This window comes from Bacillus rossius, chromosome 8, assembly GCF_032445375.1.
Source record: "Bacillus rossius redtenbacheri isolate Brsri chromosome 8, Brsri_v3, whole genome shotgun sequence".
NCBI classification, from domain to species: Eukaryota; Metazoa; Arthropoda; class Insecta; order Phasmatodea; family Bacillidae; genus Bacillus; species Bacillus rossius.
Window position 1 is genome coordinate 50947103 of NC_086336.1, and position 26811 is coordinate 50973913.

At 39.4% G+C, this 26811-nt stretch overlaps 1 protein-coding gene across 1 annotated transcript in view; it reads left to right on the forward strand.

Moving 5' to 3' along the window:
* The window catches only part of LOC134534910 (osmotic avoidance abnormal protein 3), a 79696-nt gene that overhangs the window by 11490 nt on the left and 41395 nt on the right, over window positions 1-26811 (forward strand). The window contains exons 2-4 of the mRNA XM_063373597.1: window positions 13907-13986; window positions 17982-18137; window positions 26431-26716. Of these exons, the coding sequence (XP_063229667.1) occupies window positions 13915-13986; window positions 17982-18137; window positions 26431-26716 (514 nt within the window). The 5' untranslated portion in view covers window positions 13907-13914. The remainder of the gene's footprint in view (window positions 1-13906; window positions 13987-17981; window positions 18138-26430; window positions 26717-26811) is intronic.

Below are 26811 nucleotides of genomic sequence, written 5' to 3' on the forward strand. Positions count from 1 at the left end.
TGACGTGTTCGCGCGTAATCTGCAAGGGCCGGTTGCCGACAGCGCAAACACTTCCACTTCATTCACATTGTCTGGTTGGTCTGACGAGCGCGTCATCTCCTCTTTTCGTCATAACACTCACCCAATGTAACCGTGACCTCAGAGCTAGGCACGCCCACTAGCAACCAGCAGTCTGGTCTGTAGCTCGGTGGATGGCTAGTTTCGGTACACTGTTAAAAATATTCACCTTATATACGAACGCAACGATGAAAATAAACAGGTATTATGGACAACACGAATACGACAGCACCGATGAACACAGTGGGTTTCCTGACGAAAACAGTTGTGACGTTTCGGAAACTGGCATTTGTTTCCGTCTTCAGAAACAAAGAAACTTTTTTTTTCTTTCCATTTTTGAATTTTGGAGAATTTTGGGCAAATTTTGGGGAATTTGAAATCATTTTTGGCAATTTTTGGCAAATTTAAAGGTCATGGTCAATGTAGAAGGTCAAGGTTATCTAAGATGGCCGCTGTGACGTCATAATACAAGATGGCGGAATGTGTCTTCGCCTCCACACCCAGAACCCAGGTGCCGAACCGGCCAACATATACTACTGAGGGAAATTAGAAAAGTAATCTCCTTCGGTCATTAAAAAAAAATAACTCGTGAGAAAAGGTTTTTATTGACAGACCTACTTTACATTTTCACATAACCGCCATTTATTTCCAAGCATTTTTTTGTAATGTTGCACCATTTTCTTTTACCACTCTGCATAGAAGTTAACCCACCTGGAAATTAAACCAGTTGACTTGCGTAGTTTTGTAATTTACGCTGTAATTTTTTACCCACGTTTCAAAATGTGGCCTTTTCGTCCCAAGTACGAGTACGGAGATTGCTTATGTATTTTGTGATGTTTACCAAGCACCTGTATGTAGGCTACACGCATTGCGTATACGAAGTGCATGTTGCCTATGGCCGAGGCGTCCGTTCCATTCCCAGGCGGCGAACTTCTTTGCAGAGGGGGTTAAAGTAAAGTGTTTTGAACTGGATGGCGATTGTGTGAAAATGTGAAGTAGATATGTAGTAAACTAAAACCGTCAGGAAAAATTTTTTTCCTCGCAATATTATTATTTTTAATGACCAAACGGAGCTTATTTTACGAATACTTTGTATTACACCAGTGTCTCGCGCCTGCCGGTATACTCGCCACAATTCACAAAACGCTTGCGTGCTGCCTACCTCTCAGGAAACGCCAAAAAAAAAAAAAGATGCCCTGGGTAACGGTTTCCAACGAGTACATGTTGTATTCTGCGTGATTTATCAACATAGACGTTTACGCATCGAAGTAACGATTATTGCTGAGCGTTGAAAAGATGGAAGTGCACGCGATTCTTCGTTGGCTAGGGTCAGTCAAGAAGTGTTGGACTATCGGTAACCCGCTCGTCTGCGCAGGAGTACAGACTCTCGAGTTCAACTCCGATTGCAAATCAGTCGGAACTCCCCGACCTGGATCATCGCAACTAATCTGATTTTTCCAGTGACGAAACGAAGTTAACGTTTCAGTGATTTTTCACTGATCTCACACCCGAAAATCACTAATTATGACTTCAGACTCGACTTCACCCGTCGTACAAATTTTTTTTAACTTCTCAAGTTTTTTATGAAATTGTTTTTTTTTTTTAAATTTCAAAATGAGACCATATAAGCTATTTTGTGTTTGAAATACAGTTTTGTGACATAAACTAGTCCGGCAAAACATTTTTAATATGTTTCCTGTTTTATAAGTAACATATAACATGTAGTGCTACAAAACACAAACTTCAATTTTAATATAGTGTGACATAAAATTAATTATCTTAGATGAAAAATACTGCCACGAAAAATGCAGTGGTACCAACATCGCGGGTGATTTTGTTTTTACATGCTTTATATTAGCTTCACCTGTATGTTTGTCTGTCCGTCTGTAACTCTTTCGACTAAGAGTGAGTGGCTGATCACTGTAAAATGTCCCACCAATTTCATTACGTTCGTTAGCCGAGCGATCTAAGGCGCGCGACTTCTGTGACGTCAGCTATCGGATTCAGCGATCGTGGGTTCTACTCCCGGCCACACCGAAAAAAAAAATGTTTTTTTTTTTTTTTTTCCGGTAAATTCTAAGATTATATCCATACATCTAACTGTAAATGATTCGGAGAGACTTTACCATTTCTTTGTGACGTTGCAACTCCAAATAGTTATCTCAAATGGTAATATCTAGGTAGTGTCGGTAACTCATTTCCCTATGATAATTATACATAAATATAGTTTAAAAAACTTAAAAAACATGCTTTTAAAGAATATCAATATAAAAAGGTAAAAATAAATATAGTTAAAAAAACTAAAAAAACATGCTTTTAAAGAATATCAAACTAAAAAGTTAAAAATAAATATAGTTTAAAAAACTTAAGAAACATGTTTTTAAAGATTATCAAACTAAATAGTAAAAACTAATTTTAAAATTTAATTTATGACAATAGTATATAAGCAATACTAGTATAAATGAGAAAAAAGCATGGGGCGCTTAATATAAAAAAAATATGGCACAAAGCGCCTCAAGCTTTTTTCTCATTTATACTAGTATTGCTTATATACTATTGTCATAAATTAAATTTTAAAATTATTTTTTACTATTTAGTTTGATAATCTTTAAAAACATGTTACTTTAGTTTTTTAAACTATATTTATTTTTAACTTTTTAGTTTGATATTCTTTAAAAGCATGTTTTTTTAGTTTTTTAAACTATATTTATTTACTTGACTGTTTCGTAGTAACAGGCTTGAATGAGGCAAGTAATCGTTTCATTAATGAGTGGTAATATGTAGACTAAAGCCAGTATAACCGTGGTGTGAGAAATGGTCGATCCTATTTTTTTTATTTGTAACATGCTTACCAACAGTTACATAACTTTTGCGGTAGGCATAAAAGAAAAAGATACATGGTAAACAATACTAGCAATTAAAAACAAAACCTGCAAGGCAGGAACCAATAATTAGGGATAAGAAAAAAATGGGGTGTGGCTGTGTCATGGACACGGCCGTGTGTTGTACGTGAATACGTGTACGTAAAAAGTAATATTTTATATACAAAATATAAAATACGCTATTTTATATATGCTTTAATCATGTTTGACCACTAAGAAGTCGTGTATAGACCAACATTATATATTATTGATTATATATATATATATTTATTTATTTTAACATCATTTATATTCACTGTAACTATTTTACACTAATGTTTTACACATGCAATCGATATATTTTGACGAGAGCTGACGATTGAAACTCAAACGAAAGTCGTAGCTTCTCCGAGTCAAAAGTTATATACTAAATGGAAACCTTTAAACGCAGCAAAATGACCTCAAAATTGCGGCGCATCCCCTTCCACCGCGCGAGATTCGTCACAGTCCTCACTCGGAGTAACGAAATTCTTTGATCCTTTAGCCATCCGGTGGTGCGATTCAATTTTGGATGTAGATGATATATGTGTAGTTTTAACACCAAAATGTATCCCCCGAGTTTGTTATCATTCTTTTTTTTTTTTAATTGCTTCCCACCATGGAAGCAGTTTTAAAGACGTATTCGCGTCAAAAGTCGCGAAGTATTCTGGAATGTGATATTGTTGCCTCGACGCGGGTGACGGTCGCGGCCCGCTGGCTTATCGGCGGGGAGAAGCCAAGCTGTGCCCCGTGACTGACCACGCCGCGCGCCCTATCGACCGGCGGGGGACCCATATCGCCGCCTGCATCCGCGAAGAAAGGCCGGGCGAGGGGTCATTGCCGCACCCCGCCCCCGGCCGGGAAGTTGCCGTGACCTCACCTGTTAGCCGTGACCCTGCGCTGACCCACAGCTGTGGCTCGCCGCACGCGCTCTGCAGAGCAACCCGCTGTGGTTTATCGGAGCGATGTCCAGCTGAGATGGGATTTCCCTAACTTCCTTCCCCTATTCAACCACATTAGGGGATTAATTTTTCAAAAATCCTTTCTTAGTGCTCACCTACGTTATATAAGGAACTCCTGGGCAACCAGTTTAAGCTGTGCGTTGTCTGTTAGTCAGTCAGTGTTAGAGTTTTATTTTTAAGATTATGTTGAGGTCGGAAATATCTAGAATTTTTATCTTATTTTTAAACTGTACTTTTTAGAAAGTGAAAATATAAAAAAAAACTTTGTTCTAAAAATACAATTTTTTTTTGTATTGAACACCTGGAACCTTTTTTTTTTTTTTTTTTTTTTTTTTTAACAAATGTTACGCCTACCATTCCACCTCACCATCACAAATACACCCTTTCTAGGCTCTGTTTCACACCCCATGTTATTTTCTTTCGCTCGTAATAACTGTGTTTAAGGGCTGTTTCTGTTAATTTTACCACGGACACTTATTTGGCGTTTGATATTCTGTCAAAAAATATTTTTAACGTCAATTCATTAATTGAAATGCATACATACATACATGCCACTCGTGCGGCGTTTTACAGCTCGAGAAGTTTGGTGAACAGATATGGTGAGATGAGAATGTAACATATGGAGAATGCATTTGAGGGGGGGATATTCTTTGTAGCGGACGAAAAAACGGAACGTTTCAAAAGTACCGTCAATTTACCACAGCGCTTCGTGAAGAAGATTGGGCCAATTTCTGAAGGGCTATTCACTAACTTTCGCCAGTTCACAACACTAGTCTTAACTTTCATCTTCTCTTACAACACTATCCGTAACTTGGTATCCTCAATAAATAAATGTAATCCTAGCAAGAACATTTAGCCGAAATATTAAAATCAAACACTCAATTACACACACACATTAATTAATGCCGTCTATTTATATTTCTACTTTTGTATTGAAACTGACTATCGTTATATGTGCCTGTATTTGTTTAAACTTCCTTATAAACCTGTTAGAAACATCTTTACAGTCTGTTGGATAAGTCGAGGTGGTGACTCATGAGAGCGTAACGAAAAGTTAGACTAGCGATTGCGAATTAGAGAAGTGGGAGGGAGAATAACGGAATAACGAATAAAGTAATGTCTCTTTGCATATTATACATAAAGTATACATATTAAATATAAGTTAATAAAATATATTTATTGTACATGAAGCAAGACTCTTTGCAATTTTTTCATAGCCATGTTTTTTTTTTTTTTTTTCTTTCATTGTCAACCTCCAGTGTCATACTATATTGTGTACTTTATGTTTAGTTTTAACGTTCACGTAAATTGTTGAATATTTTGTTTTATAGTTCAAGCGGATGTTTGAAGTGTAACGTCCACGCACTAAGTCCCCTTTTCCTCATATTTAATATGTTAGCACTGGGAAATCATAAAGTGTAAAGGATTATAAGATTATGTTAGTTACCTAAGTGTTATATAAAATATAAGCTACAAAACGCTTTACAAAATGGCCACGTTTCTTTACCTGGTCGTGCTCGGCGAGATGTACGCATGTTTGTTTACTTGCAGTTTTTACTGCCCTCGTAAAGTCACTTCCGAATACTCGAGGCGAATTCGGTCACGGCTCTAAGTTCGAATGGTGAAGTTCGAACTCGCATGTATTTTAGAATACCTACTTAAAGGACCGTTTAGCTTAATTGACCATTGGAAAATGCATCCAAAAGGATTTAATTGAAGTGAAAACTTCTTTAGCCGCGTTGAGCGATTTTTTATTTAGATAATTATTGAAGTGAAAACTTCTTTAGCTGCGTATCTTTTTTAGAATATAATGAAATGATTGAAAATACAAATGAAATGAGTATTGTTGGACTTCACGATGATAATGATGCTAACAATGAAAATTAAGTTCCTTTACATCTATGTAAATACAAATACAAAATATAAATAATATAATTGTATACTAATTATTATTTCAATTACGTTGTATTGATATTTTGTACTGGGCTTGTGCAGTCCATCATATGCTTTGATTAGTAAATAAACTATATGGAAATTTATATAATTATTGTTTGGAGTGCCGATAGATGTGAAAACCTGACGAACGTTAATAATTTCAATTTACAAATTATGAAATTTTAATTATTCAGATTATAATTAATTCAAAAATTCAAAAATAGAACACAGTTATCAAAAGTTTTAAGTTTTCACTTCTGTCGGCAGTCCCTATGGCTTTCTTTTTTTATTTCTTCCGAATAGTTGTAATGATCCTTACATAATCTCCGATGCAGCCTTTCGTAAAAGACGAGTGACTCGTGACACATCATGCATCCTTGTAGGGTTCGAATGTTTTGTGGCACTATCTTTACTGTAAGTCTGTTAGTGAACATGTGACGATAGTCTGTTGCTTTGTAGGCCAGCAGCTGTCGACACACATTTGTGTGTATCTATAACTGCCATAACTTAAACGGATGAAAATTAGAAGGAAAAAAAAAGTGATTGACCATTGTACTCGGCAGTGATGTGTAGACATCTAACCTCGGTAACGAGCAAATACGTGTGTTATCATGTTTTCATGTTTCAAATAAACTTATAATACGAAACTCGGACACGAGATTTAAAGGATAATTCTTTAAAATAATGCTCAGCGTGATAAATAACCTGATCAATAAAATATTCGCTTTTCAAGTACATATCAAAATTTCTAGACGCGAATCACACACTTTTTGCGCCCACCGCTAGAATTCGCTGCCTGAATCGTAAACGTTTCTTGCCACCATAACCCGCAGATGACTGCATAAAAAAAACAACTAAAATTATAACTATCATAAACGGCACCGATAAAAGCGAAAAACACTTGAAAAAATCCTAAACCCCTTCTTTGACCTAAGAAATTTTTATTAAAATACTGCCCATAGTTTTAAAAGTCACTAAAAAATTAATACTTTCAAGGTTACGCACATGTTAAGTATAATTTTATGGAATTACTAAAATATTAACCGGAAACATTTTAAAACATATTTTATAACACTCAGTATCTGTTTGTATATTTGTTTTGCTTAAAAGACTGAAATCGGTCTGTAAATACTTCCAACAAACAAACCTTAACCATATTGAGCTGATTATAATATAAAAAAATAATAATTATGTTTAATGATCTCAAAAATTAAAAAAAAAAACTTTCAAGTGACGAGATTTGAAACTCACCCCTTGAGGTTACCAAGCACGCGCTCTGTCGCTGTAATAATAGGTCTCTTGGTAATATAGAAGGAGAATATGTGTATTATAATCATTGTAATGTCAGTTTTCTTAGGAATTTTAAAACTTGTTAAACTAAAATAGTCATAGTAAAAAGTAAACTCAACTATATTCCGGGATAGCTTTACTATCATAAGTTTTCATTCGGCCTACCAACGCGTTTGGTATGAACCCTAATGTTTACGAAAGTGACTATATACGGGATTATGTTGCTACACGTCGGTCCGCCATCTTTGCGACAAATTTCCGTTCGTCGACTTCCGTTCCATTTTCACGAAATTACTCCTACCAAATGCTTTATACCGAGAGCTTAGATGTTTACACATCAAAAACTGTGAAGTAATGGTGAATATTTTGTAAACGTAAACAAATGACAGCCGAAAAGTCAGGTCATGTTAGCAACGAAAGAATACGGATATCCTTTCACTCATGGGGGTGACCACGTCTGCATGAATAGGTACATAAGTGTGTGAAGCCATTTTTTTTCCTTCATGTTTCCTGAACTGTTATGTTTGCATTGTGGAAATAGATAAAATTACTTTTTTTTTAAATGAAAGAAGACTGTTTTTAATGACGGAGATTCTAATTCATACTTACTAAAAGATCATCGGACGTTATCAAACTCCCATTTACGCAATGTTTTGAGCGGAACAATGTGGTGGCGGCGAGGTTTAAAAAGTTGGCTTCAACTACGTCACAGCATGCCGTCTTCTTGCAGTTACTAGCTCCATGCATTCAGGGCTAGTTTCTCGCTGAATGCTGTCTTGAAACTAAAGGGTCCTCGGGTTAAGGACGCATCCCTTACTTTTCGGAAACAGCATCAGTTATTGTGCCTGCCTGCCGGATGACGGACGCGTTAGTTGTCGGCTTATACATCACGGATGCCCTTTTTCCCCCTCTGAAAAACCAAGTGAATGGCGTTTCACCGACGACGTCGTGGCTGAAAGAGGCCACCTTCTCCGGCACACGGAGGCGGCTCGAACAAGCGCTAGTGCAGTATTCAACAAGCAGGCACCACGAACGTGCCCTGCCCGCAGTTCCACGAGAGCGAATCAAACATTCATGCCCGGCGTGGCTCGAGGCAGCTGAAGGTTGACGTACGGGCTAATAGTTTGCTTGCGTGTTCAACCGAACCGATTTACACAGTCATGTCCTATTCGCGGGGATGCATGCTTCGCAAGGGCAGTTCGTTAACCAGCTTGAAATGACTAATTGTGTCTCAATTTATGGCCACTAAATCCCAGTCATGAGCAGTCGGATCCACGTTTATTAAGTGGTACTAAAGGGTCATCAGATAGACTAAACATGTGTTTAAGGCATCTTTAAAAAAAATTCCGAGGGAGGACCCCTGGAACTCTGTCATGTCTAAGGGGTACACACCCTGAAACAGCCCTATCAAAAATTTGTTCTTATATCTCCGCCCTTCTACAAACCCTGGCTACTCTCATGATGCCCGGACTTAAATTTCATTAGTAAATGGAACTTTGAAAATACAGGCACGGTTACAATTTAAATAGTTTAATATTTTTTATTTACCAATGCTATGAACACTTATTATTTACGTAACACACAAAAAATGTATATAAAACATATATAATTAAAAGATTCAACTGCTAACAACGACGTTTAGGTGTTAGCAAAAATAAATCACATTCAGCTTATTGTTACTGAATGAAGATATTTTATGCGTAAAAATTTGGCATGTTCAAAACGATAAAACGTTTAACTCTGATCTTTTGTGATGTCGTACGGCTCACATTTATTTTGTTGCCAAACTCACACCACGCAACTTCTTGCGGATCCTTTTACCTTTCGCACAATCGACTATTGATCCTTTTCCCTCGAACCGATCCACGATTCATCACGTGTTAGCCTTTTGTGCTTGCTTCGGAGCCAAATACTTGGTGACACCGTGACCTCTTTAGTCGAGGGTCAATCACCCCACACGTGGGGCCGAACGCTGAGGGGGAAAATGGAGGGGGGGGGGGGGGGAAGACATGTCCTAAAAAAAAAAAATCTTTCCCACCAACAAAATAAAATAATTAGAAAGCAAACAATTGACAAAGTGATTCCATCCCCTTATTCCGCCACCCCCAAATTAAATTCTGTGTACGCTTATGCCCACGTGCACCCAAACGAAACGACTTGTTGTGTTGATTAACATGCTCAGATGCTTGCCCTACTCAAATTTGACCAGGATAGCACACTCAAAATGCGTGTGCTCATCCAAGTTTTTGCAGATTTATCACCGCATGTTTCGACTTAAAGCATGCAGGTAATTCGACGTAGGAGCTAGCACGAAGTGGATCGAGCTTGTTGATACGCAGTTGTAGTCGCCAAATGGCAGACGAAGTTCATCCAGACCCCTTTCACATGTTGTCCTCCTCTTCTGTACAGATCCTAGAGATGGACTCGGCAATAGCATCCTTCATCCATTGAACTGCGTAGAGTATAACATTCATGGTTTTGAAGACCCTCTTGTCCTCACATGCATCCATAAGCAGTCACAATCGAGAAAAATATTGTACTTGAGCGGACCATTATCCTTGATTTCCTCAACAAGTTGGCTTATTGGGTTGGCCTTTATCGAACCAAGGTATGGGCATATATCCTTGGTATATCTGGAGTTGTTTCCTGCCACATAATTCTTCAAATTGCCTCGGAATCCCATTTAGGCAACTATGGCAACTATGTGTTGGTCAAGCACACCCCGGTAACCAACTTTGTTCAGTTAGTTGAAGTGCTTGGCTTAGGGATAGCTCCAGGATTGAGCGCAGCTATCCTCTGCTTATTGGTCGGGGGCGGAGCAGGTCCCTTGCACACATTGATATGTGCTCTCAAACTGTCAGCTCTGGGGAACTCCTCGACACAGTTCCTATACGAATTCATTTTACTGTTAGGGTTGAGATCAGAAGCCGACTTCTCATTCCGTCTGACATCACTAGTTCAGATGAATTTTTTTTTTTGTGTATCAAAAGCTACACGAGGACGGCTCAGATATATGATGCAAGACGTTGCTGTATCTTGTCGCTGCAAGCAACCACCCCGCTACGTAAGTGACGCTGTTGGAGGGCGCTGCAAGTTGTCAGCGCACTGACGCTCGTGGTGGTAGCAGCTGTGGCCCAGCGAAAACTCAACAGGACAGAACCGTATTTTCTGTGCAGTAGATGTGATCAAAACAATCGGTAGTCTGGATCCAATGTAAGAAACATGCGAAGGAAGCCAGACATACTGAAAATTATAATAAAAGAATTTTAAAAAATACATAGCTAGATGTTACTTGAAAAAATCTTACATACGTAACCTCAAACCTACAAAATACAAAATCGTCAAACTAATCCTTAAGGTAGCACCACATGTTTGATAATAACCTAAATTTTACCAAACGTTAACAAATGTTAAATATTTTAAACCACTCAGTCAACACAAATTTCTAAGCTGAAAAATATTCAAAGTCCTCATAACCCCCTCTTCACACAAATTTTTGACATAGAAGCATCTAGCTGAAAAATATTCAAAGTCCACATAGTTACATTTTATCGATGATGATGACATCGTAACGAGAATTGTAACATACAGGAGTGGGGTACTCGATGTCATCGTAACTAAAAGGGCAACCAACGCACAGGAGTGGGGTTCTCGGTGACAATTGTCATCTTATTTTTAAAATTAATTTTTTTTTATAAATTTTAAAATATTTCCCAGTTTCTAAGTTTATGATTTCAGATTTTCAAGATGGCGGACATGACATCATAATTCAAAATGGTGGATGTTCTAGAAAACAAAATTGCTGGTGGAATCAAAAATGACAACCGGGGTCAAATGACAAAGTCAAGGTCATCCAAGATGGCCACCGGAAGTTATGTAATCTAAGATGGCCGCCACGAATTCCTGAATCCCCACCGTCCTCAGATTTTCCCATACGATCAAAACCTACGTACTAAAAGGCTACTATCGCAGCCAAATACTCGGCTTCTATTGGCCGCACGGAGCAACGTAAACGGAAGAGCTCAGCATTACCGAGATAATCCGAACGGGTCCGTCACCGTCTGCTTGCTGTTGTAGGAACTCTGTTTCGTGAGATCTGTCTATGTGTTATTATAGAACGGGCCCAACTAGCGGGTATTTATTTCTATTGGAATTTACGCTCAACAAAGTCAATTATTGTGATAATACATTACTGAAATGTATTAAAGGATGGTGTGTGTCAGTACGTTTATCTTTCGAAGCAGTTTGCTGGCTGTGACCTTGAGGCGCGCTCTGTCGGCCAGTGCGCCACTTGCAGCGCTATATCGGGTCGGCATCGCCCCGCGCGCGATCCATATTCGTCACTCATGCATGCGAGATGACGGCAGCGAGGGGCTAACGAGGCTATCCTCTTACAGGTCGGGAAGAAAGCTGGCTGTCTTAAGGGCCCCGCCACACACACGATCAGTTCAGCTCCCAGTTTGGACTGCTCAGCCCGAACTGACAGTTTGGACTGAACTGAAGCCTTCCCCACACGCGATCAGTTCAGCTCCCAGTTCGGACTGCTCAGCCCGAACTGACAGTTTGGACTGAACTGAAGCCTTCCCCACACACGATCAGTCCAGCTCCCAGTTCGGACTGCTCAGCCCGAACTGACAGTTTGGACTGAACTGAAGCCTTCCCCACACACGATCAGTTCAGCTCCCAGTTCGGACTGCTCAGCCCGAACTGACAGTTTGGACTGAACTGAAGCCTTCCCCACACACGATCAGTCCAGCTCCCAGTTCGGACTGCTCAGCCCGAACTGACAGTTTGGACTGAACTGAAGCCTTCCCCACACACGATCAGTCCAGCTCCCAGTTCGGACTGCTCAGCCCGAACTGACAGTTTGGACTGAACTGAAGCCTTCCCCACACACGATCAGTCTTGTGGTTTCTGTTTCTGTTGGATGTATAGTTTCATCGTAGGATATGGAAGAAACTTTTGATATTACAGTCGCAGTTGTTATTTTAGTTAGAATAAAAAATGGGGAAAGCAAAGCAAACATAAAGTATAAACCAAAAAGTCTGCCACGACACTCAGCTGATGATGAACTGTTGGACTGATTGTTGAACTGACGAGACGCTATTCTCACACACGGCAGGTCGGACTGAGTGTTCTTGAGCCCACAGGCCGATTTTATGGAAAGCCATCAGTTCCGACTTATCGTTTGTGGGGGATTTTATGGGCGGGTTTCGCGCAGGGAAAATTTCAACCGCTAGGAGCGCGGCTGTTCCGTCAGCGGGACATGTCTGCTGTTCGTAAATGGCATAGGCATAAACATAAAATCATGATAAAATTACCGCTCCAGGGAACATTGATAACTTCCTAGAAAACTTCTGCAAGCGTGTTGTCAATATTTATTTTTATTCATGCACGTGAGATTAAAATAATTAACATTTGTTGCGATCTCCATCCTTGACGAGTTAACTAACGTGCATTATTTTCACTCCATAACAACCAAAACCTAAATTTCGAAGGTGACTCTGTCTCCAACACTCATTTAAAAGCTAACGTACGGTTACAAACTTATGTGAAAAATGCAGCCGGATGCAGATTAGTTATTACCGACAGTTCATTTTGTGAACTACATTTACGTACCTCGTGTCGTTAGAGTAATATTTTGATGCTCACGCTTCTCATTATACAATATCCTCCTTGTGAGTGCGCTTCTGTCGCGCCTCGAATGAAAAAAAAAAAATTCAAAATCGAATTTGAAAAATTGGTAATAAGTGTATACTGAAGAAGCCATCTTGGATTCAGCAGTTTTTAGGGAGAATTGTGAAGGGCAAAAAATAAAATAAAAAATATAAAATCAATAGACTTTTCGAAAATCGCCTCTAGGCGCACACGATTAAACCCTCGAAGAGGACCTATATACCAAGTTTCACGGCACTAAGCCTTTCCGTCTTCGTACTAAAAGATCAAGCGTACTCCTTTTTTATTATTACAGATTAGTCAGAGTTTTTTTATGTGTAGGCATCTTAATTCTCGGTATATGGCATTTGGTAGGAGTAATGTCATGAAAATGGAACGGAAGTCGATGGTGGACCCACGAGTATCAACATAAAACGGTGACACAAACGCCTTGTCATCAACAGTTCATCTGGAACGGTGTCGGTCTGACGTTCCAAGTACGCTATGTTTGTCAGCTGGTGCGCTTTCTTAAATTCAACAAAAATAATTTTATTACCTTACCATAATTCTACAATCTATGCAGGAACTGTACACTGAATCAAACTAAGAAGTGAATATTTGGCATACTTATATTTGGTTACATTCTGCTAACGTAGTTAAAAATTTTTAATGTGAACATTAAATAAAATGTCTACAAATCTGATCCGAATTTTCCGGATATTTGCTGTATTATTTATTACAGTGTTAGTCATTAAAAAAAATCAATACTAAAAGTTTAGTAGAAGTTAGTTAGTCACTATTCACTTCAGGCATTCCAATAATTATGTACTATGTTTTAACTAAGCAACAATTTGAAAATTTATCGATATAAAATTATTACGACCTAAGAAATGTTAAAACCAAGATGATATACTTTGGGTTCTATCTCTCCTTGAGTTACTTATGTCATCCATCACTTGATGCTCCTCCAGACATTGAGAGTTTTACATTTATGAATAAAAAAATATCATGGACCGGAAATGACATGGATTGTCGCGTTCCAAGTCCTCGTAATTGTCACGTTTTCAGGAGAGAAGGAGTACCTAATAACGTTTGATAATGTTTCAGTTTCCGTGATGGCAGAGGCTGTGAAGGTGATAGTCCGTTGTCGGCCCATGAACACCAGGGAAAGAAACCTCGATTGCAAGGTAACTTTTATCATTGGTTCAATTTTTATATACACATTCGTATGAAGTGCAACCCAGATAAGTATTTCTTGGGGCTTAGGGAGTAGCCACCAATCCGCAGTAGGTATTGGCAATGGACACCTCCCCTCCAGCACTTCACAATCGAACATCTCTCACGTGCACAAACTGCATTTCCTAGTACAATAATTATTGTTACTTCCTAGACCGTGCTCTTCATGATAACTTAGTCTTAATGCTTTCTCTGCAACCCTTCAAAACGTTAAGCTGGGACAGCTAGGCTGGGTTTATAAACTACTCAAGAAACAAAACGCTCGATAACGAAGTTTCCAAATACTCGTTCATAAACTTCGCAACACGCAAAATCGCAACTCAAGTATCGGTCATTTTTTAACAACTTCTTGAGTTTTGGGTTGCGTTTCTGCCTTCCATTTTGATTGAAGTCAAGCGTTTCGAAAACTTTCTATGGCACAAATTATTTTATTTTATTTATCTTAATATATATAAATCTCGTGTCACAATGTTTGTCCTCAATGGACTCCTAAACCACTTAACCGATTTCGATGAAAATTGGCATTTAGGTGTAATATTTTCCAACTTGAGAGATAGGATAGTTTTTATTTCGATTAATGGTCTTAATCTTATAATTTTAGAGTTTTCTAATGTGATGTATGTATGAGTTGGCAGAAAATCACCACGGCAACGGCTGTAGCAATGTTGATGCTTCATTCGTCTCCATGGCAACGACTATTTCATTGTTAGTGTAGTCCTCATCACTCATTAAATACAGACCACCAATTTTTAGATATATACAGGTAAATAACTATACACTGGTAGAACAAAGTCGGTCGGGATTTGAAAGTGATATAAATTATTCAAATTAAGAAGACAATTACTAACTACATCTGATTTCTAAAAAGGTCCCCTTCACCAAGTCAACTGATTTCGATGAAAATGGGAATTTATGTGTAATTTTTTCCAACTTGAGAGATAGGGTAGTTTTTATTTCGATCAATGGTCTTAAAAATTTATTATTAATAATAAACTGATCATCAATGTTGATTGGTGTTTAAGCCCGGGAAACAGTGGGCACTTCGTCTCCATGACAACGTTGCGTGCTCGAGAGTCGGGAAACCATCGGTGCTATTCGTTTTTTCTTCGGTACATTACAAAGCATTGTATTAAATTTTTGTCAAAATTAATTAATTTTCATTTTACTTCATTTATTATTATAACTGTAAATAAGAGATTTGGTCTCATTTCCCCCCCCCCCCCCCCCCAATTAATACAACCGTGCGAAGCCGGATCGGGCAGCTAGTTTATTATATTTTCGTCCATCTGACCATACAAATGTTTTCACACAATGGTATAGGACACGTCAAAATATAAGTTAAATACACAAACAGGAAAATAAAGAAAAAAAGAACAGCATTACAGGTACAAATATAGCCTCTAAAGCTAAACGTAGATAAATGTGCACCGATTTTTTTTTATAAAACAGTAAAACAAGTTCAAATGTAGCCTATAGAGAAAATAAATATATAATTACAAGTATATTCAAATAAAATTTAAACGTCAATACGGTGACAAATATATATTTTACAATAAAAAGTGTATTTAAATATTTATATATAAAGGTAAAATGTTATTACTATATGCATGGCGTTTCTGCTAATTTAGATTTCGCACTCTGTAAGAATATAACACTTAAAATATTAATGACTGTCCCTTATGTTTTAATGATAAATTTATAGAAGCTCGGGAGGACAATTTAAAGTTGTAGGGTTGGTGCCATCTTGCGACTTTCGTTCTTTATAAACGACTGTGATTTTCTCGTGTTGGTTGCGTGTTGCGTTTTTACGTCGTTGCGTTTCTTGCGTAGTTAATGATCCCGACCTCACTCAACAGTAATTTAACCATTCTTCACCAGAACGAAGGTCGCAGGCAGAGTGGCGCATTTGGAGGCGAATGCAAATCGGAAGCGAATGGCGCTAGCGTTAAATCACTTTTTTTTTTCGCAGCGAATCGTTATTTTTGACGCCAGGCGTCTGAGCTGTTATCTGGGTCACAATCCGACCTTGGAACGAAGGGCGCCGAGGCGAGTGTTATCACGGAATGCCATTATTGTTTCTGGGGCTCTGGGCCACGCACCTGAGTGTATGCAGGATTTTATTTTGCAGGGGTTGGGAATAGCACATGTTTGCCTACTCTTTGAATTCAATTATTTTTCCTTTTGTTAGTGGGAATGGGTGATTTATTATAATTTTGGGAGGGGGTATAAATCCCGCTTTCCCTCCCCCATTCACCACACATGTACGCCACTGGTAATGTATAATTCATAATTCCGTGATGTTGAAAACCAGCTGAATGTAGCCCTCAGTCATAAACAACAGCAAAATGGGTCATACCTTTTCAATGTATTCGTCCACTGAAGTGGACAATCTATATCTCAGTGTTGTCAATTAAAATTTTACGGAACACTTAATTTCAAATATGGAAGGTGCAAGCGTAAACCAGAAACGTAAGAAGCTGAAAGTTGACCGAACCTTTGCGTTGGATTTTTGCTGCGTGCGGAGTTAATAAGCGGGAGTTTAAAAACATTGTTTCTGAACTTTTTGCGTCTGGAATTTCTTGCGTAGTTTATAAACCTAGCCTTGAGTCTACGGCGTGGTTCTCAGTTTGTGGGTCGCGATCGTTTGGCGAGAAGTAAGTAAACGGGATTGCACAGGCTTCACGAGAAGTGTCGTACACGAAGATTGCCGGGCTTTTTAGTGTAATATTTACTCATTAACTGTTAAAATTGAAACATTAATCCAAACATTATGACATTATATTACTAGTACTGAATTTTGGACATGATATTATGCCTTCAGAACATTTTTAGTGATGAATGTCGAGGCCCCCTATGACATTTTCATAGTTTACACGCACCGTTGGTTTCTCCTATAAATTTCAAAATTTTGACATTACATCTCCTTTCTATTAGTCTTATTAAATTTTAATTAAGTAGGCTGAACTTTGAAAAACATAACATCCATCATTTTCCGACTTATTGGGTGGCATTTTCTGATAGCAGTAAAATCGAAACAGTCTTTAGACTACAGCCATGTCTTTCAATCGTGCTGCATACCCTAATAGTTAGTCAGCAGCGACACTATTACATTATCGACAAAAATTCTGCAGCAAGCTTAGAATATGATCGTAGTGCAGTCTCGTCAGTTAAGTTACACCCGAATTGTGAATGGGATGAAAATAGACCAGTCCATCGTTTAGGGATCGTCCATTAATCACGTGAGGCTCGAAAAGAGGGTCAGTGGGGGGGGGGGGGGGGGTGTCGGGAAAAATCACGAATTATCATAATGGGGGAGGGGGGGTGTAGAGAGATATCACGTGTATTTATTTTTTCGCGCGATTTCTACTAAACCGAAAAGCGACGCGTGACCTTGACTCGCCGTAGCCAGGCAACAATATCCCCGCCCGCCGCAACATGAACCACCCGGCTCGGCTTGCCAGTCGCCAGTAAGACTGTGATTTTGGCGCCGAATACATGCGTAAATCACATATAAGCCTTTCCTTTATTATTTTTATGCTAGTGAGAATAAACCTGCAACCTTAATGTGTGTCTGGACATTTTTATCACTGTGCTTAATTTTCCAGAATTAAATTAGATTATACCTATATTTAAAGATAATATTCTGAATTTTTGAAAAATATTTTGTACCAAAAAAATACACGTGATTTTTGTGTGTGTGTGGGGGGGGGGGGGGGTAGTCTGAAACCTCACCACAAATCACTAGGGGGGAGGGGGGGTTAAAAATTTGCTAAAAAAACATCACGTGATTAATGGACGACCCCTTACAATGATTTCCAACAATTGTATTTCAGTAGGCATGACACAATCAAACTTTTTTTAAAAAAAAAAAGCTTCTCTGGAGTTTTATAATATACGTACATGACCAGGCGTGCGGAACTGTGTGCAAGTGCGCTGTCGGTCGCAGAACGTGGTGTTCATGGACCACGACATGTGCACCTGCTCGATAGTCAACCCCTCCGACGGCTCCACGCCGCCCAAGACGTTCACCTTCGACGGCGTCTACGACACCGACTCCACCACGGAGCAGATATACAACGAGATCGCCTACCCGCTCATCGAGGTGAGTGGCGTGGCCCCTGTCCCCTGTCCACGGGGGGCCCCGGACTGCCTCGGGCGCACGGTCGTTTGTGCACGGTCCGGAACATGTTCAGCTCGCCATTCCTCATTAGTCCGGTCAAATTAGACCAAAAAATAGGAGTGAAGTTACAAAAATTCGCACCCAGATGAAAATTGGTAGGATTGTTCAAAACACCATTATAAATGAAATCTAAAAAGTCCTCATCGATTCGATGCCTGGAAAAAAAATTTAATCGGGGTCAAAGGTCACAAAAACGGGTTTTTCGAGATTTTCAGCAAAACGGCAAATTTCATTATAAAATTAGCCTGGACAAATATTGTATATCAGATAATTATCTATAAAAGATGTCTAAATACTTTTTTTCCTAAGAGACACCGTTTTTAAGATATGGCGATTCAAAAAGTTGAAAGAGTTGTAATCGTCATAATATCTTCGGATGTCTAAATTGACCGGACTACATGCAGGTTGGCAAACGACGTTCAGAACATACATCTCTTCTTAAAACGTCTCTGATCTTGACAGGGCTTCATGAGTAGTGTTACATGTAGGGTCCCGTTTCTTTTTTTTTTAATTGTAATTAAAAATTAGACAGGGCTGAGGAAAAAGGTAACTGAGACAAAATCATACCCCAATGCGTAGGGAGGCGTGTCGCAGCTTACCTTTGATAGTTGGAAGTATAAACAGTCTTTAGCGAGAAAAAAAATTTGCAAGATAGAGGGAGAATGTTCCTGGCGCAAGTAAGTGTAATATTTCACCGACTGCAACAAAAAAAATATATTAATAAATGAATTTTTTTTTTATAGTTTTAGAATTTATGCTGACGGTAATTCTCTAACAGAGGTCACACTTGCTCAATTAAACAGAACCCACGACACATTCATTCGATGACATCAGACACTCGGTCTTGAAGTTTAACAAATTATTATACAAATTGCAGTGTAACCGTACACTTTCGCGTTTGAAGCATGTTTACTTAAACCTGTACACTTTGAGTTGTTCGGCGTTCCTGTGTGATATAGGCTATGGTAAGTAGCCTGCAGTTTGCACCGACGGCCATAGGTCAGTTTTTTCCTTATTCGAATCTCTTTATCATATCGTTATCAATCAAATATCTGTGTTTACACCCATGTCTTACCCGGGAATCGAAACCAGGACCCCTCTCACCGCAAGCCGGTATGCATCCGACTACGCCACCAGGGTGGCTAGTCTCGCTTTACAATGCACTGTTAGAGCTGTCCTTGTTTTAGTGCGCTTTGTTGCCAGATTAACCCCATGGAACGCAACGGTTTTACACACACCTTTATAATGTTATGAAAATTTTTCAAAATGTATCTGAAACATTTTTTTTTTTTTTTAAGGAAAATCTGTAGTGAGAATATTTCAAATATATTTTCTTTTTGTATTTCACTAAGAGCATCATCTGATAATATTCCATTTCACTCCTCTACGGAGACGTAACTGAAAGACGCCGTATTGGTTTTAACCACTCATGCCAACAATTTTTTATACCATTTAATATTTAAAAATTTTGGCTCTGTTTGAGCATAACACATAATTTAAAGGATTGCCGTGTTATTAATGATGACTCTCTGCTACAAAAACGTTTTCTCGTGTGAAATAATAATTGGTGTTTAACATTCAATATACACTATTTTATGGTCTTAGAAAAATAGACCTTTAGTAAGGAATCTTACAACTTATTATAATTAATGATGGTGTACAAAATAAGATATTTAATGTTAACAAGCCGGGCAAGAAACACGTAAAAGAAAAGCGTAATAAACACAACAGCCGAGCTCGTCTTCGTCCAGAGACTTTCTTGAGGACATGGGTCTTGTCCGAGCTCAAGTGTACTAGCGACCTTGAGTACTTCACTTGTCCTTGTGTCGCATACTTGATGAGTGCGGACGGGTTCAGCCGAACACGTTGTTTACTTTTTTTTCACAAAATAAATTTTATTGATTGAACGGAAATTAGTTCTTTGAACATTTCGTTAGTGTAAAAAGAAATGTACAGCGATTTATATTATGATTCCAACTTTATTTCATAGTTAGGATCGTTATTTAGGTGCATGTATTTGTTGAAATTTTCTCGTAAACGATTTAAAACATTATTTTATTTGTAACATCTGAACTCTCGGTAGATGAGAGTAGTTTCGTGAATGGAACGTAAGTCGCATGGGACGGAAATTTGAAACCACGGTGCTTCCGTCTGTGGTGGACGGTGCTAACCAAAGTTCACAAAGACAAAGGGATACTCTGTAGTATTAACCCAAACCCTTATATATATATCATTGCCACCAGCAAAGAAAGAGAATTTGAAAGCAAACAGCCGTAAAATTGGTTATATACCCCCTCCTCCCTGGTATGCTCCTGACTCTCACTGACTCATTAGTTTTCCAGAAACCACTTGAGAGGCTTCACATCCTGTTATGCTAGAGTCTAGAGACTCCAACAGAGTACTACTCATTCACACGAACAGTCCGAACCTATGGGCGGTCCGTGTCATAAGAACGTGAATGACGTCACATTGTCGCACGGAAAACTGGCCCTGTCCACAATTGCGATGTCCAATGTCAAAATCCACTAATTTTAAATAGTCTCTAGATCTCAGTAAATGTAGAGCGGCGAAATAGGTATTTTTCGAGTTTTTTGTTTGTTGTTTTCAATCATTGCAAATGAGTGTGCAGCTTAGTTTTAAATATTAATTTAACTTGTGAAAGTTGAAAGTGTTCGATAATATTTAGACATTCGGTAAGGCGAAAGTAAATGCACATAAATCAATTCTAATTACACTGTCGAAAATGAATTCGTGTGTTCGGCCTTTCAAAAGCGCCGCTCGAAAATAGACAGCACTAATGAATAGTTCGTCATGGTCTTCTTGGATTCCTGTTCATACCACAACCTCCGTTTATTTTCTGTCTGTCTCTTTGAAACGGGAACCGGAAACATCAACTATCACGAGTGTTCTTCTTCTATGCTACCAAAGGACACAGTTTGGGACAAAAAAAAATCCACATTGACCAGTGTAAGGGCCGTCTACAGTTGCAATGTTCTGAATTGTGTCCGACGGACACTGAGCGCTGATTGGTCCACGTGACCTCTGACGTCATGGGTGGTGTGGGCGATGGTCCAAATGCATTGAACTTTTTGTCCCACTCTGTGTCCTTTGGTAGCATGGAAGAACAACACTCGTGATATTTGTTGTTTACAGTTCCCGTTTCAAAAAGGTAAACAGAAGACAACGGACATTATTTATTAGCGTTGACTTTTGCCTTGCAGAATTATTGAAATCCCAAGACTTTCACAAGTTAACAAAATATTCAAATCTCAGCTGGGTACTGCATTTACAAAGCATGAAAACAGTGAACAAAAAACAATCGAAAAAGAATTATTTTGGCGCTGTATATTTACTGCGCTCTGGTGACTACTTGAGAAATCATTAGACTCGGACGTCGGACATGGCAATTGTGTGGACAGGTCAGTTTCCCGTGCCACAATGTGACGGTCATTCGCATTCGAACAAGGACTCGGACCGCCCACGGGTGTTCTGCATTCGGACCATAGCACCTGGCCACGCGTGGCGGGGTAGCCTACGATTCACGCCGAGTATTCGACATGCACGAAGATTACCGAATACCTTCCTTCGGGTGACTTCGGAATTCTTTTGTTTAGGTGAAAAAAACGCATTTTTTATTTTATTTTGCCGTTTGTTCGTGAATGCCTAATTAATTAAAATGGTCGATTAGGTCAGGTCAGTTACATTATAAATACTTTCAAACTAAGCGGACATTAAAAATAATATGAATTATTTTTAATGGTTATTTAGTTTTAAAGTATTTATAATGTAACTGACCTGACCTAACAAACCGGGACAAATGTTGAACAGTAGGAACTCACGATATTTTTTTGTTTTTTCACTTATTACTTGCGCAACAATATCCAAACAACAAATAAATCTCAAGTTAATTACATCGCATTTTAATTTGATGACATTGCAAGACGAATGTAAAAGATATGAATGTTCGTATATTTACCTTAATGGATTAATTTGTATTATTGTTATGAAACTTCCTACCTTTTTTTGTTTTGTTTATGTCCGGCATTTAAAACAGACATTTTTTAAACCTAAACAAAAGAATTCCGAAGACACCCGAAGCAGGGGCGTAGCCAGGGGGGGTGTTTTGGGTGTCCAAACACCCCCCGAAATATTTAAAAAAATATATATGTACTTATGACAAAATTTACACTTGTCTAGCTGTTGCAAATGCACTTAGATGAAACTAAGAAAGAACCCTTGAGCTGATAACCCTTAATATTCAGCAATGAGTTTTCAAGTGTCTCGTTAAAAAAATCATAAATTCGGGACAAAATTTATGTTATTTAAATCCAATATTTTAATTACGAAAGTGCTTAAATAGCACCAAATTTCACATTCACATCGAAAATTTTCCGTGGGAGGGCCCCCGGATATCCCCCCCTAGTACCGGGGGCAGGGTGTAAGTAAACACCCCCCGTAAAGAAATCCTGGCTACGCCCCTGCCCGGAGGCAAGTATTCGATGATGTTCGGGCATGTGGAGTCAGGGTTGTAGCGCGGGGGAACCAGTGGGTCGCGACTGAGGACATCGCAGCGCACGGTCGCGTCGGCTCGGGAGAGGCTAGGTCGCGCGGGCGTCGCGTGACTCGCGGTGTCGATTGCGACACGGCCATCGATTGGCAGAGCAGCCGTGGAGCAACAGTGTCCACTTCCTGCCCGTGCGGCACCCCGCGACAACCCGGTGTGTGCAGCCCCCCATGGTCGTTAGCGGCGGGGAGGGGATGAGGTCACTGACCTCTTCGCATCATCACCTCCTCACCGCGGCACATGGCCGAGCACATTCTCAACGCATTTGATCCATATAAAAATGTTATCGTTACATAAATATGTTTTTTATTATTGAATTAAAATAATTTCTTATTGAATTTCTATATTATTAACTGTTATTGAATATTCGTCTATTTGTCGGTTTGTTTGCTCGAGTATCGCACCAAAACTACAGGACCGATTTTGATTAAACTTTTATTGTTTAAAAGTTTATGATTAAAATTAAAAAAAAGGGGGTTGTATGTAAAGTCGGTTTACGGACGATAATTTTACGTGATAACGTCCTAAGAAAACATTGATGAAAATTTGCATACTTTTTTAATTTTCAAATATTATTTACAGTTTTTTGCAAATTTAATTTAAATAATTTGTTTAAATATAATCACGAACAATTAGTTAAAAAACCCGCGTTAACATGTTTGACATTATAGAAGATTTTCTCGCACGGTGGTTGGCCGGTCCTTGCACGCTCGGCTCAGGCGGAACGTGACAATGAGTAATGCTTTTTCATGCGTGCAGCCGGCGTTCATCGATTTATAAGACGTTATCACGTCAAAAAAAACTGGTAATTTTTTGTATGGGCTGCGGTGACGGGAGCCGGAGACACATGACAATAAAACCACATTTTCCATAAACAAGTGTGAACAATGTAAATTGATGTTCCCATTGACCACATGCATGATCTGATATATTTATTCCATGACATTCACGGTGGATGATGACGGGAAGCCTACAACTCACGTAGTTTCGGTTCCCTACCACGTTCGTGCAACTTCGGATTTCTCTCAAAAATTGAAATTTAAAAAAAATCGAAGGGTTAGGTTAGGTTAGGTCAGGTCAGTCACAACATGCTTGTTTTCATTGGAAACTTCTGATTTAGCGGCTGAAGTGGCGTTAATACCAAAACGCAAAACTTCGGAAATGTTCGGAAATTCTTGCAGGGAACCGAAACTACGTGAGTTGTAGGCTTCCCGGATGATGACTAAAGCTGGGTTTACGATTGATTTCCTTAAGAATTATAACTTAACATCGAGCACACGATTAAGTCAAAACTACATTTTCCAGTTTATGATTGACATAGAAGTCGTTAATTCTAACCAATCACAGCACAAAACACATGGTCGGCCATTGTTCGAAACGGAGAAGCAGGTTTGAAATAGGTTATTGACAAATGGGATATCTATTTTTCGAAATGGATGATGATGAACAAATGACAAATATACGAATTCTAACCCAAAATACTGCCTCGCTCGGTCCAATAACAAGACAAACTTTCCGGTTGAAAGGTTCCGGTTTGTTGTGATTGGTCGCTTCCCTTAAGTGATAACGAAAAAATAACAATATAATATACTATAAATATAATATAAAATATAATATAAAATATACTGTTGAGTCTTAAGTCATCGTGTGGTTCGCACACGACCCGTCAAAATTCACACACGACAATCATAAACCATTCCACTAGTTTACAAAGCGTCATATGGTAAGTACACGACTATAAGTCTTAAGAGGCCACTCCAGTGTTTCAGGGGCACTACGCAACCCGCGTTAACCTCATAAGATTCAATACTATTTTCATTTTGCTTATAACTTATTAACTAATATAGATTTCGAAATGATGCTTACTTGATATGTAAGACAACGATGCTCTTATCAAAGCCCCTTTCTTCAAAAAAACGTGCATAAATTATGGTTTTATACTAATCTTTACTAATATGCATAAGTGTATTGTCTAGGTTTGAACCATAATTTGTGCACGTTTTTGAAGAAAGGGGCTTTGATAAGAGCATCGTTGTCTTACATATCAAGCAAGCATCATTTCGAAATTTATATTAGTTTGTTACCTCCAGTCCGGAAGGGCGGGAGGACAAGGGGTGAAATCTCAGAAAGAGGTTCTAAAGTTCGAGAAACAAAAGTGCTTTTATTAACAAAACTTGTAATAACAACATCACATCCTTCAATACTCGCATTTTTATATATGACAACCTTCTGATTTCTTATTTTGAAGAATACAGCAAGTGCCCACGATGTCCGTGAACAGAAAAATATAATTAACAATATCGGATCACAAATATATGTCACACACATTAAGTTAACGCCCTATTATAAGGCAAACAGCAAATTATATTAGCAGAAAAATATGAACATCAAATCAATTGGTTTTTGGGCACATTGAATATTATGTTAACTAACTGTACTAACATGAATTTAACGTTGCCAAACAAATCAAATACGATTAAAGAATAGGAAAATATGAAAGAAAGAGAACTGACATGAAATCTCTTATAGTACAGTTTATATATACGTAACTAGTTTACATTCTCATTCTTCGTGGTCTGATTCTTTAAAGTTCAACTGTGTTTCTGGTGTAAGTATCAATGGCTACTTATGACACTTAAACTGTTCACGTTCTTACACACACGTTCTTACACTCAGCGAGTCGTATTCAACAGTCTCCTGGTTACTGACAGCGGTATGCCGTGACGCCCCGCCAATATTGCGGCGAACAGTCTTTATTATTATTCGGCTCGTCAATCGTTCAACGAAGTAGCTGCATTTTGTAGTTCTATCAGGAGTGATCGTGTAGTCCGGGAACTTATAACAGTTCAGTCGAATCCGTTACGTTAAACTTCGTTGGTTACGTTACGGTAAGCCTCAACGTATTCCAAGTTGGTATACTTTACGTTATGCGGTATTCGACCTCTCCTCCGTCTCTTGCCACGCTGCCCCACTGCCGTTCTACTTTCAACACCAGTCAAACATTTACTTTACTTATCCCGTAACCTTCACGAGACAGTTCCCTTCATTCTACAGACGAGGCAAATTTCTATTTCCTCACTCTGCGAAAATTCTAAGTCCAAACAAATGCGACTTGAAGTTATTCTAAGTCCCTCGTGGACTTGTAATATTTCTACTGGGTTGAAAAATCTTCAGAGTCCCTTACGGACTTAGAAAGCGTTGGCTGGGCCGGTTTATATAGTCCGCCGGGGCCCGACCGAGGAACAGTCTGGATACCCGCCGGCGGAAGTACGTCATCGTTGGTTGTTCCGGACGAAGCCCGCGAAGCCGGGCGGAGACGAAGCTGCCCGAGCGGCCCCGATGCATTTTCGTCCGGCGCGCAGAAATCGAACATTGCGCGCCCCTGTGCTGCGGGTGGTATCCAGGGGCGCTGTCTGGTAGTCGTATAGTTACGCAGTGCGAAACTGCGTAACAAGTTAATAAGTTATAAGCAAAATGAAAATAGCATTGAATCTTATGAGGTTAACGCGGGTTGCGTAGTGCCCCTGAAACACCGGAGTGGCCTCTTTAAGTCTTAATATTCTTAATTTTCAATCGTAAACCCACCTCGACTGCGCGGTGTGTGTCGACGGGAGGAGGACATGGCGCGGCGGCGGACCCCCTGGCTTGCAGGGCGTGCTGGAAGGCTACAACTGCACGGTGTTCGCGTACGGCCAGACGGGCTGCGGCAAGAGCTTCACCATGCAGGGCGTGGCGGAGCCGGCGGCGCAGAGGGGGGTCATCCCGCGCGCCTTCGAGCACGTCTTCGAGGGCGCCGCGGTGGCCGAGGGCACCAAGTACCTGGTGCTCGCCTCCTACCTGGAGATCTACAACGAGGAGATCCGCGACCTGCTGGGCGAGGACGCGCGGCGCCGGCTCGACCTCAAGGAGCACGCCGACAAGGGCGTCTACGTGCAGGGTGGGCGTCTCGCCGTCCCCCTTGCTCCGTGGGCAAACGTCCTTCAATTTCGTCCCCTCCAATAATATATTTAGTTTCGTGGTTATACTAAAAAA